Raw genomic sequence first — 14794 nt, 5'->3', positions numbered from 1 at the left:
GTCCCTTATGATTTCTCTTTGCTGTTTACCTTTTCATGCTTCTCTTGATTCTTGTGTTTGAAAGTCAGATTTTCTTTTCAGCTCTGGTCTTTTCATCAAGAATGCTTAAAAGTCCTCTATTTCATTGAAAGACCATTTTTCCCCCCAAAATATTATACTTAGTTTTGTGGTGTAGGTGATTCTTGGTTTTAGTCTGTATTGTGGTTTCAAAAGGGGTTCCAATTCGTCCAATTATGTATGATTAAGGAAATTTATGGTTCAGATTCGCACCTACAATAAGACACATTTGAGAAGAAGAAGCTGGATATTTTATTGATTTACAGAAAAGGCAAATGCATGAACAGTTTAGAGCTACAGCAGAAATAATTAATATAGCCTAGTACTAATATAATTATAGCAATATTAATATAGATATAAGAGGAAATAGAAAAACATCACCAATTCAAGGAGCACCAACACCTGAATTACATCAGCTGGGGAATCCCGGGATACAGCATTCAGGGTCCGAATTGGGAGCAAAGAGGTCCCAGGCAGAGCGTCCTCTCCATGGGTGAGATTCCGAGGACTTGCACTAAGCGAGGGGAGTTTATAGGGACCTAGACAAAGAAGGCTTTTTGCCAACGGCTCCACACACTGTTCCGAGCTGGTCAGGTACATGGCCATGGGAATGCAGGTGTTTGTTCGTCAAGGACATATCATACGGGGGCCACAAGATAGCCAGATCCTCCAAGTATTATCTATGTGTTCCGGGAGTGGCTAGTTCCCAAAACATTAAGGCATGGCCAACTCGCGCATGTTATGTTCCTTGAGAGGTCACCAAAAGGACAGAGTGAACTTACTTTATTCAAGGGATATGAAATATTCCTTCATAGTCCTAGTTCCTTTGACTTCTGGAGTATCCTATTCCATGCCCTTTGATCCCTTAATGTAGAAGCTGCTAGATCTTGTATTATCCTGATTGTATTTCCACAATACTCAAATTGTTTCTTCCTAGCTGCTTGCAATATATATTTCTCCTTGACCCAGAAACTCTGGAATTTGGCTACAGTGTTCCTAGGAGTTTCTTTTTTTTGGATCTCTTTCAGGAGGTGATCAGTGGATTCTGTCAATATTTATTTTGCTCCTTGGTTCTAGAATCTCAGGGCAGTTTTCCTTGATAATTTCATGAAAGATGATGTCTAGGCTCTTTTTTTGATTATGGCTTTTAGGTAGTCCCATAATTTTTAAATTGTCTCTCCTGGATCTGTTTTCCATGTCAGTTGTTTTTCCAATGAGATATTTCACATTATCTTCCATTTTTTCATTCTTTTGGTTTTGTTTTGTGATTTCTTGGTTTCTCATAAAGTCATTAGCCTCCATCTGTTCCATTCTAATTTTTTTTAATATTTATTTTTATTTTTAATGTTCTACAATCACTACTATAAAACTTAGATATTTTTCCCCCCCTACCTACTCCCCACCACTCCCCTCCCTCCCCAAGACAGCATACAATTCTATATAGGATCTACATATACTTTCCTATTGAATATGTTTTCACTATAGTCATGCTGTGTAGACGCACTAAAATAAATGGAAGAAATCATATAACAAATCAAAACATAATACACACACACACACACACACACACACACACAAATACAAATGATCTGCTACATTCTGCAAATGAATTCCATAGTTCTTTCTGTGAGTGTGGAAGGCATTTTGCCTTAAAAGACTATTGGGATTTTTTTTTTTTTTTAAGTTCTTGCATTGTTACGAAGTTCCAAGTCTGCCAGAAAAAACTCTCTCACACTGTAGTCGTTGCTGTGCACAAAGTTCTCCTGGTTCTGCTCCTTTCACTCTGCACCAGATCATATAAGTCCTTCCAGGCCTCTCTGAATTCTTCTTGTTCATCATTTCTTATGGTGCAGTAGTACTCCATTACATTCATATACCATAATTTATTCAGTCATTCCCCAACTGATGGGCATCCCCTTGATTTCCAGTTTTTGGCAACTACAAAGAGTGCTGCTATAAGTATTTTTGTACATGTGGGAACCTTTCCCATTTTTATGATCTCTTGGGGATACAGTCCTAGAAGTAATATTGCTGGGTCAAAGGGTATACACATTTTTGTAACCCTTTGGGCATAGTTCCAAACCGCTCTCCAGAAAGGTTGGATGAGCTCACAGCTCCACCAACATCCATTCTGATTTTTAAAGAACTATTTTCTTCAGTGAGCTTTTGAACCTCCTTTTCCCTTTGGCTAATTCTGCTTTTTAAAGCATTCTTCTCCTCATTGACTTTTTGAATCTCTTTTGCCAATTGAGTTAACCTACTTTTAAAGGTGTTATTTTCTTCAGCATTTTTTTGGGTCTCCTTTAGCAAGCTGTTGACCCTCTTTTCATGATTTTCTTGCATCTCTCTCATTTATCTTCCCAATTTTTCCTCTACTTCTCTTACTTGATTTTCAAAATCCTTTTTGAGCTCTTCCATGGCCTGAGATCATTGAATGTTTATTTTGGATGTTTGGGATACAGAAGCCTTGACTTTTATGTCTTTCTCTGATGGTAAGCATTGTTCTTCCTCATCTGAAAGGATGGGAGAAGATATCTGTTCACCAAGAAAGTAACCTTCTATGGTCTTATTTTTCCGCCCTTGTTTGGGCATTTTCCCAACCAGTTACTTGACTTTTGGGTTCTTTGTCAAGAGTAGGGTATACTCTGGGGATCTGTAAGATCTCAGTTCCTCCAAGGTAATACAATCAAATGTGTATACTGGTCTGGGAGCAAGAAGAAATTTTTGTGTCCAGAATCTGAGTAATAGAGTTTTGTCTTCACAACCACCTCACCTCCAATTCAGCCAAGCCAGCCCTGGGGGCTGAGATTCAGATAAGCTGCAGGGGCAGGGCCACTATTCAGTGTGAGATAAAGATCAGCTGCTCAAATTCCTCTGGAGTATTAGGTGGGGGCAGGGCCTTTACACAGAGCTGAGGTAAGAATCAGCTGCTCAGTGCCCCCAGGGGTTTTGTGATACAACAATGGAAGTGGGCTGCTGTAGGGGCTGCTGTGGAAGCTGCTGCAGCTCACGCGATGGGACCTCTATGGGCTGGCCGCAGCCTGAGGCTGGAGCTATGGGAAGGCTCTTCTCCCTTCTTGGCCAGCTAAAAAAACCCTCTCACTGACCTTTGGCATCTATGGGTTTAGGGATCTTTGAACTGGTGCTACTGTGACTGGGAATTCTGTCCCCGAAGACTGCTCCCATCCTCCTCCCAGAGCCACACTGACAAGGCTGGGCTGGGCTTCGCTCCGAGTCCAGCGTGACAGACATTTCCTTCGGCCTTTGAAGTCACCATGGGCTGGAAATCTCCTCCAGTCTGTTGTTCTGAGGCTTCTGCTGCTCTAGAATTTCTCTCAGTATGAATGTTAAAAAAGTTTTGTCTCATCCATCACATTCTCCATACGAAGTATTTCAGAGAAAAAATAAAGTGTACTCCCTGTTTTCTGCCCCTTTGATTTGATGTGCCTTCATATGTACCTTCATAATACATTAACATCCTTTTTTACTAGGCAAAATGTTTTAGGTTTGATAGAAACTTTTTGATAGAAACATGAAACTTATTTTTTGATTTAAAGCAATTACTTTTTACTCTACTTTTTGCTTCTCCATAAGCAATTTAACCTCACATATCTCATAAATCCTCACATATCATCTAGGAATATTAGGAAATTCTCCAAACATTTTTCAGTCAGCAGTACTACTACTTATAAGTGCAATTAGTAACAATAATGATAAAGATATATAAACATTTTTGGTGAGATAATTTAAAAATTCTTATCACAATGCTTTGTACGTATGAATTCCTTAATAAATGACTGGATTGAATGACTGAGATTTAAGATTACTCGAGGTAATGTAGTGAGAAAAGACCTCCAGCTTCTTATTAGAACCTTTATGATGAATTTATAGAAGGACATGGATAAGAGTCTCGCAGTGTAGGTGCAGAAGCAAGAATGATTTTTCTTTTTTTTTTTTTATTTTTTTATTTTGTAATGTTTAACAGTCACTGCCATACAATTGTGATTTTATCCCCCCCATCTACCCCCCACTCCCCCCCTCCCTCCCCACGACTGCATACAATTCTGTATAGATTCTACATATACTTTCCTATTGAGTATATTTTTCACTATAGTCATGCTATGTAGTCAGACTAAGATAAATGAAAGAAATCGTATAACAAATCAGAACATGATACACAAACACATACACATACACAAACATGATCTGCTACAATATGTGAGTGACTTCCATATTTCTCTCTCTGAGTGTGGCAGGCATTTTGCCTTGAGATCCTCCATTGGGATTTTTTTTTTTTTTGGTAAGAAGTTCTTATGTTATTACAAAAATCTAAGTCTACCAGAAAAAACTCTCACACACTGTGGTTGTTGCTGTGCATAAAGTTCTCCTGGTTCTGCTCCTTTCACTCAGCATCAGGTCATATAAGTCCTTCCAGGCCTCTCTGAAGTCTTCTTGTTCATCATTTCTTATGGCACAATAGTACTCCATTACATTCATATACCATAATTTATTCAGCCATTCCCCAATTGATGGACATCCCCTTGACTTCCAGTTTTTGGCAACTACATAGAGTGCTGCTATAAATATTTTTGTACATGTGGGACCCTTTCCCATTTTTATGATCTCTTGGGGATATAGTCCTAGTAGCGATATTGCTGGGTCAAAGGGTATGCACATTTTTGTAGCCCTTTGGGCATAGTTCCAAATTGCTCTCCAGAATGGTTGGATGCGCTCGCAGCTCCACCAACAATGAATTAGTGTTCCAACTTTCCCACATCCTCTCCAGCATTTATCATTTTCTTGTTCTGTCATGTTTGCCAATCTTATAGGTGTGATGTGGTACCTCAGAGTTGTTTTGATTTGCATCTCTCTAACCAATAGTGATTTAGAGCATTTTTTCATATGATTATAGATAGCTTTAATTTCTTCCTCTGAAAATTGCCTGTTCATATCCTTTGACCATTTATCAATTGGGGAATGACTTGTATGATTGTACATTTGGATCAGTTCTCTATATATTCTAGAAATGAGGCCTTTATCCCCGAGCTTAGCTGTAAAAATTCTTTCCCAATTTACTACATCCCTCCGGATTTTGGTTGCATTGGGTTTGGTTGTGCAAAAACTTCTCAGTTTAATGTAATCAAAGTTATCCATTTTGCATTTCATAATGCATTCTATCTCTCCTTTAGTAAAGAATTCTTCCCTTCTCCATAGATCTGATAAATACACTATTCCTTGCTTCTCCAGTTTATTCATGGTATCAATCTTTATACCTAAATCATGTACCCATTTGGACTTTATTCTTGTGTACGGTGTCAGGTATGGGTCTATGCCTAATTTCCGCCACACTGTTATCCAGTTTTCCCAGCAATTTTTATCAAACAATGAGTTCTTATCCCAGAAGCTGGGGTCCTTGGGTTTATCAAACAGAAGGTTGCTATATTCCTTGCCTACTGCATCTTGAGTGCCAAGTCTATTCCACTTGTCTACCTCTCTGTTTCTTAGCCAATACCAAGTGGTTTTGATAATTGCTGCTTTATAGTACAGTTTGAGGTCTGGTAGCGCTAGGCCACCTTCCCAAGCATTTCTTTTCATTAGTCCCTTTGATATTCTGGACCTTTTGTTTTTCCAAATGAATTTTGATATTATTTTATCCAGCTCTAGAAAGTAATTGTCTGATAGTTTAATTGGTATGGCACTAAATAAGTATATTAATTTGGGTAGAATTGTCATTTTTATTATATTAGCACGGCCTACCCATGAGCAACTAATGTTTTTCCACTTACTTAAATCTGACTTTATTTGTGCAAAAAGTGTCTTGTAATTGTGTTCATATAGTCCCTGGGTTTGTTTTGGCAGGTAGACTCCTAAGTATTTTATACTGTCTACCCTAACTTTAAATGGGATTTCTCTTTCTATCTCTTGCTGTTGAACTTTGTTGCTAATATATAGGAATGCAGAGGATTTGTGTGGGTTTATTTTGTACCCTGCAACTTTGCCAAAGTTGTTTATTAATTCAAGTAATTTTTTACTTGAATCTCTGGGATTCTCTAGGTAAATCATCATATCATCTGCAAATAGTGATAACTTGGTTTCTTCTTTGGCTATTTTAATTCCTTGGATATCTTTATCTTGTCTAATTGCTACAGCTAACATTTCTAGTACCATACTAAATAATAGTGGTGATAATGGACAACCTTGTTTCACCCCTGATCTTATTGGGAATGCATCTAGCTTATCCCCATTGCATATAATGCTTGCTGAAGGTTTTAGATAGATACTGCTTATTATTTTATGGAAAGTTCCCTTTATTCCTACATTCTCCAATGTTTTTAGTAGGAATGGATGTTGTATTTTGTCAAAAGCTTTTTCTGCATCTATTGAGATAATCATGTGGTTTTTGTTAGCTTTGTTGTTGATGTGATCGATAATGCTAATAGTTTTCCTAATATTGAACCAGCCCTGTAGTCCTGGTATGAATCCTACCTGATCATAATGTATTAATCTCGTGATAAGATGCTGTATTCGTTTTGCTAGAATCTTATTTAAAATTTTTGCATCTATATTCATTAGGGAAATTGGTCTATAATTTTCTTTCTCTGTTTTGTCTCTTCCTGGTTTGGGTATCAAAACCATATTTGTATCATAGAAAGAATTTGGGAGGACTTCTTCTTCCCCAGTTTTCAAGAATAGTGTATGTAGTATTGGAATTAACTGTTCTTTAAATGTTTGATAGAATTCACTTGTGAATCCATCTGGCCCTGGAGATTTTTTCCTAGGGAGTTCATTGATGGCTTGTTCAATTTCTTTTTCTGAGATGGGGTTGTTTAAGTAATCAACTTCCTCTTCTGTTAATCTGGGCAATTTGTATTTTTTAAAATATTCATCCATCTCATTTAGATTATCGAATTTGTGAAGAATGATTTTTCAATCTACATCCTTGGAGAAGGATCCAAATCAACAAGATCACATATCCATTTGAATCTTTGAGTGATTTCAGAACCCTCCAGCTCAGTCAGTCAATAAGTGTATATTAAGTATCAGCTCTGTCATATGAGGTCACTATTCTAGGCCTAGGGATACAAAGATAAAAATGAAATTGGCCCTGCCCTCAATAAGTTTACATTCTGTCAAAAGAGATAACATGTACACTTAGAAGTATATCCAAACTATTCAGAGCTACATAGAAGCTGTTTAGATGAGGGAGAGATCAGAAAAGCCTTATGATAAAAGTGGATCTTGTGCCAAGTTTTGAAGGAAGCTAAGGATTCCAGGAAACCTGAGAGAGAATGGAGGGCAAGCTTAGATGTGAAGAGAGCATACAGAACATCAAGCACAAGAAACCGTTAGAAGGCCAGTTGGATCAAACCAAAGAATGCATGTATGGAAATAATGGATGAGAAGCTTAGAAATTTAAGATTAGATAAAAGTATTCTCTTTTCCCTCAAAACTAAAACACTTTGACATAGTAGTATGTGTCACATCCTTTCTTCCTTGGGTGAGTGTTATAAAAGACCAGAGTGCCTCTTGGGTAGATAGGAAGGACATTTGTATTAGGCTCAGTGAGGAAAACAGCAGCCAACTCAGCTTTAAAGGGAAAGAAAAAAAGTTAAACCAAACACAAGAACTGACCAAATCTTTTTAAAAATCCAAGATTAAGAAGTTCCAGTCATCCTGGAGTTACAGTCTCGTGTTGACAACATTTTAGTTTAAACAACATAAAATCTCTTTTATTGTGGTTTTCTCCCTAGAGTGTTTTATTTTTAATGATGATTGTTCACAAAATCATGACATCACTTTTACAGGTCCAGTTTTGAAGGAATGTATCATGTTTCCTTCCCTAGCTTCAAAATAAAAAAGCAACAGCAACAAGATGGTAATGACACCCTTTTTGGGTATTAATAATAACGATTAAGATATGTTGGTTGCACACCAGTTTTTGTAATATTTTCTAATTTCTTTTAATGGGAAAAAAGTATAATATTACAAAGTAAGTAGCTTTTATCTCTATCTGTTCCAGTTATTGTATTTAACTCATACTAAATGAGCTTTATTCCAAACTCATTTGTTAATGGATACCTATCTATTGCTTTCATTTTCTAAGGGGGAAGACTGACACAGTTCCTGCATTTTTACTGGTTTTATTTTAGGAGCATGAGGGATAGGAAGAAACAATTTCATACATTACAGATGTCATTTGTTTCCTAAAAATACATAAAGCAAACAGTACATACTGTGTTCTTTTTTCAAATTTAAGAAAAAACATGTTCATTTTAATACTGTATTAAACAGATATATTGAAAATGAAGTTCTAAAAGATCTGTTAGTATAATTGTACATAAATACCTTGTTTTTCCAAAACTTCCCAGATCTTTTAGCATGTTTTTATCTGACAGAGTGGAAGTTTAAATCATCTTGTGGAATCTCTTATTTTTTTATTCCACCTATCATTTATCTGAAGCAATAGGGAAAGAACAGTTAATAATCCATAGTTACCTAAAAACTGCATTTTAGTGAGCAGCTTTTAGTTTTCATTCTGACAAATTATTTATTAGAGCTGCTAAACAAGTAGCAGAATTAGCCAATTCACAGACTGCAAATCTGTCAGCCAGGTAATATTCAGCCATGATCAACAAATTTGTAAAATACATTTACCTTTATGAACATTTCTTTTCTCAATCCCATGTTTTCTTTGTTTTGTTTATTATATTTTCATTAGAATCTTTGAGCTTTAAGAATCAAATAGTAAACAAAAGCATTTTTTATTTTCTTCAATGGCTTGACATTTTCTTTTTTGATAAGAAATTTTTTTTTGTTGTGCTATGTTAACACCAATTAAGGTTATCATCTTCATTGTAATGTATATAACTTTTTTCCATATTGACTTTAAGTAATGAGAAAAAAAAAATAACAGGTTGAAATGTTCTTCTAAATATTCCCTATTCCAGGAAGAAAACAAGGCAACAAAATGAGTACATTTATGTGTGGGAGCCACCATGCATTATGCTCATTTTCTTTAAACTTCTGGCAATTACTTCAAAGTAGAGTATTAATTTGAAGCAAATTTCCTATTTATCTGTATGCTCTTTGATTAAAAAGTATTGTTAGCTAATCAGAATTTGTTTTACTCAATGTTAATTAGTCCCCAAGTTTCAGATTAATAAGGCTGCACTTGTTACATTCTATATGATTTTCCAAAGATCACAGAAAATTATTTAGCAGTCATTATACAACAACCTCTTTTCAGTACTGTGGTATGTTGTTCATCTTGTCCTGGTTACTTTAATTTTTGAGAGTAATTTACTTGTTCTCATATTATATCCTTGTGCATCTTTGGTTCAGACCTATTAACCATTGTTGTTCTCAATCTGAAGATCATTTTTCTTGCTACTAAAGGCAGAAGCAAATTAAAATGTGAAAAATTTGGCCTTGTCTCTGTAGTTAATTATCATTAAATTCTGTTAAACTCAGACCTTAATAAACTCATTTATTAAGCATCTATGTTCTAGTCACTGTGCTAGACACTGGGGATACAAAGATGGAAAGCCCTTAAGGAACTTACAGTTTACTGAAACAACAGGTACACACATAAATAAATGTAAAATACATACAAAGGAAATAAAAAATAATTCAGGGAGGGAGTAAGGAGTAGAAACGAACACCTGGAAGACTCAGGAAAAGCCTCTTGCAGGAGGTGACCTCTAAATTGAACTTTGGACTTGGGGATTCCAAGAGTTGAACTTGAGAAGGGAAAGCATGCTAGGGATAAAGGAAAGACAAGGGAGTGAGAGTTGGAATATTGTATATGGGGATCAGCATATAGGAATGCAGACTGAATGAAAGGGAGAGTGGTGTAATCAGCCTTCAAGGATAGGTTCGAGCAAGATCATGAAGACTGTTAGTGTCAAACAGAGAAGATTGTAATTTAATCTAGAGGAAATAGGGAACCACAGGAGTTTTTTGGAGAATGATATGCTGTAGCCAGACCTGTGCTTTAGGAATATCATCTTAACAGCTATGTAGGGGATGGTTTGAGAAGGAGAAGGGCTAGATTTAGAGAGAGACTCGTTAGGGATATGTTCTGTAACTATTGCAAAAGTCTAGGCAAGAGGTGATGAGGGCTTGAAGATATTTGTGGTGTGAATAGACTGTGTCCTGTCTTCCTCTTGTCAACATAACCAAAAATATCCCCTTTTTTTGTTGTCCTTAGCATTTACCATAAGTGTTACAGTAACTTGCCACTCCTGTATTTGTCTTTAGTTAGCTGCTTTTGCTTCCATTATCTGCACATCGTGGGAACTAGGGAGTAGCAAGTATGGTTGATGTCTTTGCTATGGCAACAGGCTCCATTTTGATGTGTGAACAGCCCTTAATGGATACAGGCATGATTAGTTAACATAATCAAACCACCACATCAAGAACAGAATTGTCATGACAAGTATTATTTTCTGATTGATAGACATTAGCCTTCCCATCCATCAGATAAATTTTAAAAAATCACATCTATAAGACTTATTTTTTTAAGAGCTCAGTGAACCTTAAGTTGGTACTAGGATGGAACAGCAATCTCATAGCTACTTTTTTGGTCATATGACCTTTAATATTTCAGAATTAATGACAATGACTACAAAGGATTCATTGTGAATTCTGCAGTAATTAATGCACCCAGCATAGACTGGATAAAGCTCCTCTCCTCAGATATATAGTTTTTGAGGAAATTTGGTGTAGTCAGTAGAATGTTGGGCTTAGAGTCAAGAGGATCTAAGTTCAAATCTAGTTTCATAGACATTCTGGTTTTGTGACCCTGAGCAGTTTCCTCATCTCTAAAATGGGAATATTAAATAGCACCTATTTCCCGTATCACTTCTGAGGAACAAATAGTAGATAAAAAGTGTGATTAAAAATTAAAAATAGCATATAAGTGTAGGCTGTTATTTCTTGAACAGATTCCTCTTTATATAGTTATATTCTTTCTTTCAATGTGATTTTAGGGAGATAATTCTATCATTTCTTATTTTAAACTGCTTGTCATCTTTTCACCTAAATATTAATTTTTTTCCCCAAATGCTTGAAATATCTCAAGAACTAAGATTTATTGTAGTTTTTGAGATACTTTTATATTAGATATATATATATAATTAGAAATTTTCCAGTTTGTATCACTTTTACTTTTATAATAATTCAGGTATATAATTTCCAGGTGAGCCTAAATAGTTATATATATGTTAAATATTATTTCAGTAATAATGCTAAGATGATGTAATTTTCCAGGGAACTAAAAGCTATATCTTAAGAGAATTGGTTGAAGGAACCATAAATGTGTAACCTGCAGCAGAAAAGACTTGGGGTAGGCAGTGAGGAATGAGATTGTGATCTTTAGGTATTTGAAGGCTTGCATATGAGAGAGTAGTTATTGTTTCTGCTTGATGCCAACGGAAAGATTCAGAACCAGTGGGTAGAGGTCCCAGTAGGGCAGGATTATAATGAGAAGTTAATAATAGTAAACATTATCCAAAAAGTGGAATGAATCACCTCAGGAGATGGTTATCTTTTTATCACTGGAGCTTTTCATACCAAGACTGATATCTCTTTTATAGGATACTGCTTCCTCCAGTCACCAGTGATCTCTTAATTGACAAATCAGTAATTACCTTTTTTCAATCCTTATTCCTCCTGACCTCCCTCTGACACTGTTGATCACCCTCTTCTCCTTGACCCTCTCTTCTAAAGATTTTCATGACACTTCTGGTTCTTCTTCTAATTCTCTGACCGTTACTTCTCTGTTTCCTTTTCAGGGTCTTCATTTCCAGGTCATGGCCACTAACCACAGGTATCATACTTGACTCTGTCCTGGGCCCTCTTTTCTACCTCTCTCTGTTCCTCTTTAGTTGTTTTTAGGTTCTCCTCAGAACCAGTGAATTCAATTAACATCTGTAAACTGATGATTTTCTGATCTGTTTAGCCATCCCTAGCCTCTCTTCTAACATCTTCAATTTTCTATTGGTCATCTTAGACTGAATGTCCTGTAGACATCTTAAACTCAACATGTCCAAAACAAATCTTATTATCATCCTGTCCCATTCTTCTGAACTTCTCTGTTACTATCAGGGGTACCCACCTTCTTTCAGTTACTCAGACCTGAAATCTGGGTGTCATCTTCAACTCACTCTCTTTCACCCTTGATATCCAATTATTTGTCAAGCCCTGTTGTTTCTAATTTCATAACATCTTTCATATATGCACCCTTCTCTCCTCTGACATTCTTAGCAGCCTCGTGCTGGTCCTCATCACCAAATGCCTGGCCTGTTGCAGTAGCCTTCTGATTGATCTCACTATTTTGAATCTCTCTTTTTTCCAGTCTGGCTTCCACTCATCTTGATCTAACTAAAGCACAAATCTGACCGTGTCACCTTCCCTACTAAACAAATAATATTGTTTTTTCTCTTGTCTTCAGGATAAAATATAAGATTCAATGTTTGAAATTCAAAAATTTTTATAATCTGCACCCCTTCTACTTTTCCAGTCTTTTTATACCTTGTACTCTGTGATTCAGTGACATTGACATCCTTACTGTCACATAAGATCCTTCATCTTCTGGCTCTCAGTGGTTTCACTGAGAAGTGAATGCTCCCACTTCATCTCCATCTCCTTGCTTCCCTGGTGTCCTTTGAATTTCAATTTATATCTCACTTTCTATATGAAGCTTTCCCTGATCTCCCTTAATCTCCCTTCCCTCTGTTGATCATCTACAGTTTTTCTTCTATAGATCTTGCTTGTACATAGTTGTTTTCATGTTTTCTCTCATTAGATTGTGAGCCCTTTTAAAAGCAGGAACTGTTTTGCATTTCTTTGTATTCCAAAGACTTTGCACAGTGCTTGACACATTAATGCTTAATAAATGCATGTTAACTGTTAGGAATGTTGCAAAAAGAATCATTCATGGGGTATTTATTGTGCCAGATGTCCTTTGAAGCCCCTTCCAACTCTGAAATTCTTAAATCTTCATATACTGCCTGTATTTTTTAATATATTTACAAATGTTTGGATCCTTTCACTAGACCTTTTTTAAAAGGAAAAGATTGTCTGATCCCTGTGATCTTATAAAATAGTTATGATGTGAAATGAAATGTAAGCATTCCCTGTTGGGGGAAAGGGGAGAGACAGTAATGAAGAAGCAGTTAATGGATAGAACACCAGGCTAGGTAGGAGTCAGAAAATGGTATTGTAGTTCCAGTATCCCACTAATTACCATTATGATTTTGCAGTTTCCTAGTTCACATTTTTAGCACTTTATAGTTTATAAAGCACTTTACTCACAACCACCCTGCGAGGTTAATAATATGAATATGATGTCTCCTATATAGCTGAAGCTTAGAGAGATTGGGTGATTTGCCTAAGGTCATACTTTAGAGCTGGGGTTCAAATCCAAGTCTTCTCATTCAAAATCTATTCTACCATGCTGCCTCTTTATATGTTATATGAGGGAGGAGAGGCAAAAAAATTTTAGGCTAGAGCTAGATGGTCCATCTAGTGATCTTTTTATTCAGTTAGTATAATTCCTAGTGAAATTGAGCTGGCTGTAATAATTTATCACATTTGCTTTCTGGCCTACTAGTCATCCTCTGGTTTAACATTTTGCCTGAATCCCAGACATGCTTGTTTAGTAGGATCACTCCTGCTGCCCTCCCCTCCTATATCATCATTCCAGCTTCTTAAAGGAAGGCTCATTGTTTATATTAAAGGAGGCTAAATTCAGGGAAGTGGCATGAATTCCCTTTTTTCACAAAGCTGTTACACAGTGCAATTCACTCTCACTTCTTAGCTCAAACAATACATGTGGTGCCACCAAGTCTGCTGTTGAAGAGCTGTAGATTTCCTTTTTAAAAACAGTCTCTATAGTAGAGGCCATGCTAATGCAAAGTTAATCAGTGCATTTCAGCAAATGACCATCATCACATTTATAGCAGTATATATTTTGGAAATTATAACATTTTATCTCCTATAGGCATAGTATATTATTTGCACAGTTACTTTGTAATTCTAACAGTTTCTTGCCACCCAGTGAAGGTCATTTTTCCGTGGTTGTTTTTTACCACAAATTAAGGAGTTATTTTTCTGTGGTTCAGTAATGCATAATGATTGTGCTGCCAGCATTGTTGGAGCCCTGATTCTCTAAACTGTTTTATGTTTGTTTTTTAAAAGAATTTTTGGTCTAACAGACAAACATTTGGTACTGAAATCTTTAGAGGATAGGCATTCATATAATAACCATGCAGTGTTTAGGTGGCTAAAGTGTAACTTGTCAGTTCTAAAAATGTAGGCTATTGTGGTACAAAATGTCTAATGAAAGGTCTACTGACAAGTAGTATCCATGCCATTATATCAGAGCATGCCTGCCAATAGAGTTAATCTTCTATGACTTTTGTCCCTGAGCTTAGAGATTCTGATGCCCTAAAGTAAAGGTTGGTTATACCCTCTGAGGTAAGTCATTATTGGTTTTGGATTGGGTGTTTACTGACTGACCTGATATATTTTTATGACAGCATGGAAAGCACCAGAATGTTCTGCTGATTGTTATAGGGGTGTCACAATGGGTGGATAAATGTTCCTGTTTGGTAGTGGCAGTGGTGAAGCCTGGCACAGTGGGGAAAGCCCTTAAATTGACAAGTTAGGGACATAGGTTTGAATTGCTGCTTTGTCCCTTATTGGCTGTGTGTCTTTTTATAATGAACTTTAT

At 36.3% G+C, this 14794-nt stretch overlaps 1 protein-coding gene across 2 annotated transcripts in view; it reads left to right on the top strand.

Annotated features, from left to right (window-relative positions):
- TPD52 (tumor protein D52) overlaps positions 1-14794 on the top strand; it is a 336705-nt gene that overhangs the window by 200369 nt on the left and 121542 nt on the right. Inside the window, exon 3 of one of the 2 annotated variants that reach the window (XM_072604961.1) lies at positions 11853-11887. The exons of the other annotated variant lie outside the window; for it this stretch is intronic. Within the exon in view, the coding sequence (XP_072461062.1) occupies positions 11853-11887 (35 nt within the window). The remainder of the gene's footprint in view (positions 1-11852; positions 11888-14794) is intronic. 2 annotated transcript variants of the gene reach the window in all.

This window comes from Notamacropus eugenii, chromosome 4 (genome assembly GCF_028372415.1).
Source record: "Notamacropus eugenii isolate mMacEug1 chromosome 4, mMacEug1.pri_v2, whole genome shotgun sequence".
Classification (NCBI taxonomy): Eukaryota; Metazoa; Chordata; class Mammalia; order Diprotodontia; family Macropodidae; genus Notamacropus; species Notamacropus eugenii.
Note: the sequence above shows the minus strand (reverse complement) of the source record. Positions and strands in the feature narration are given on the sequence as shown.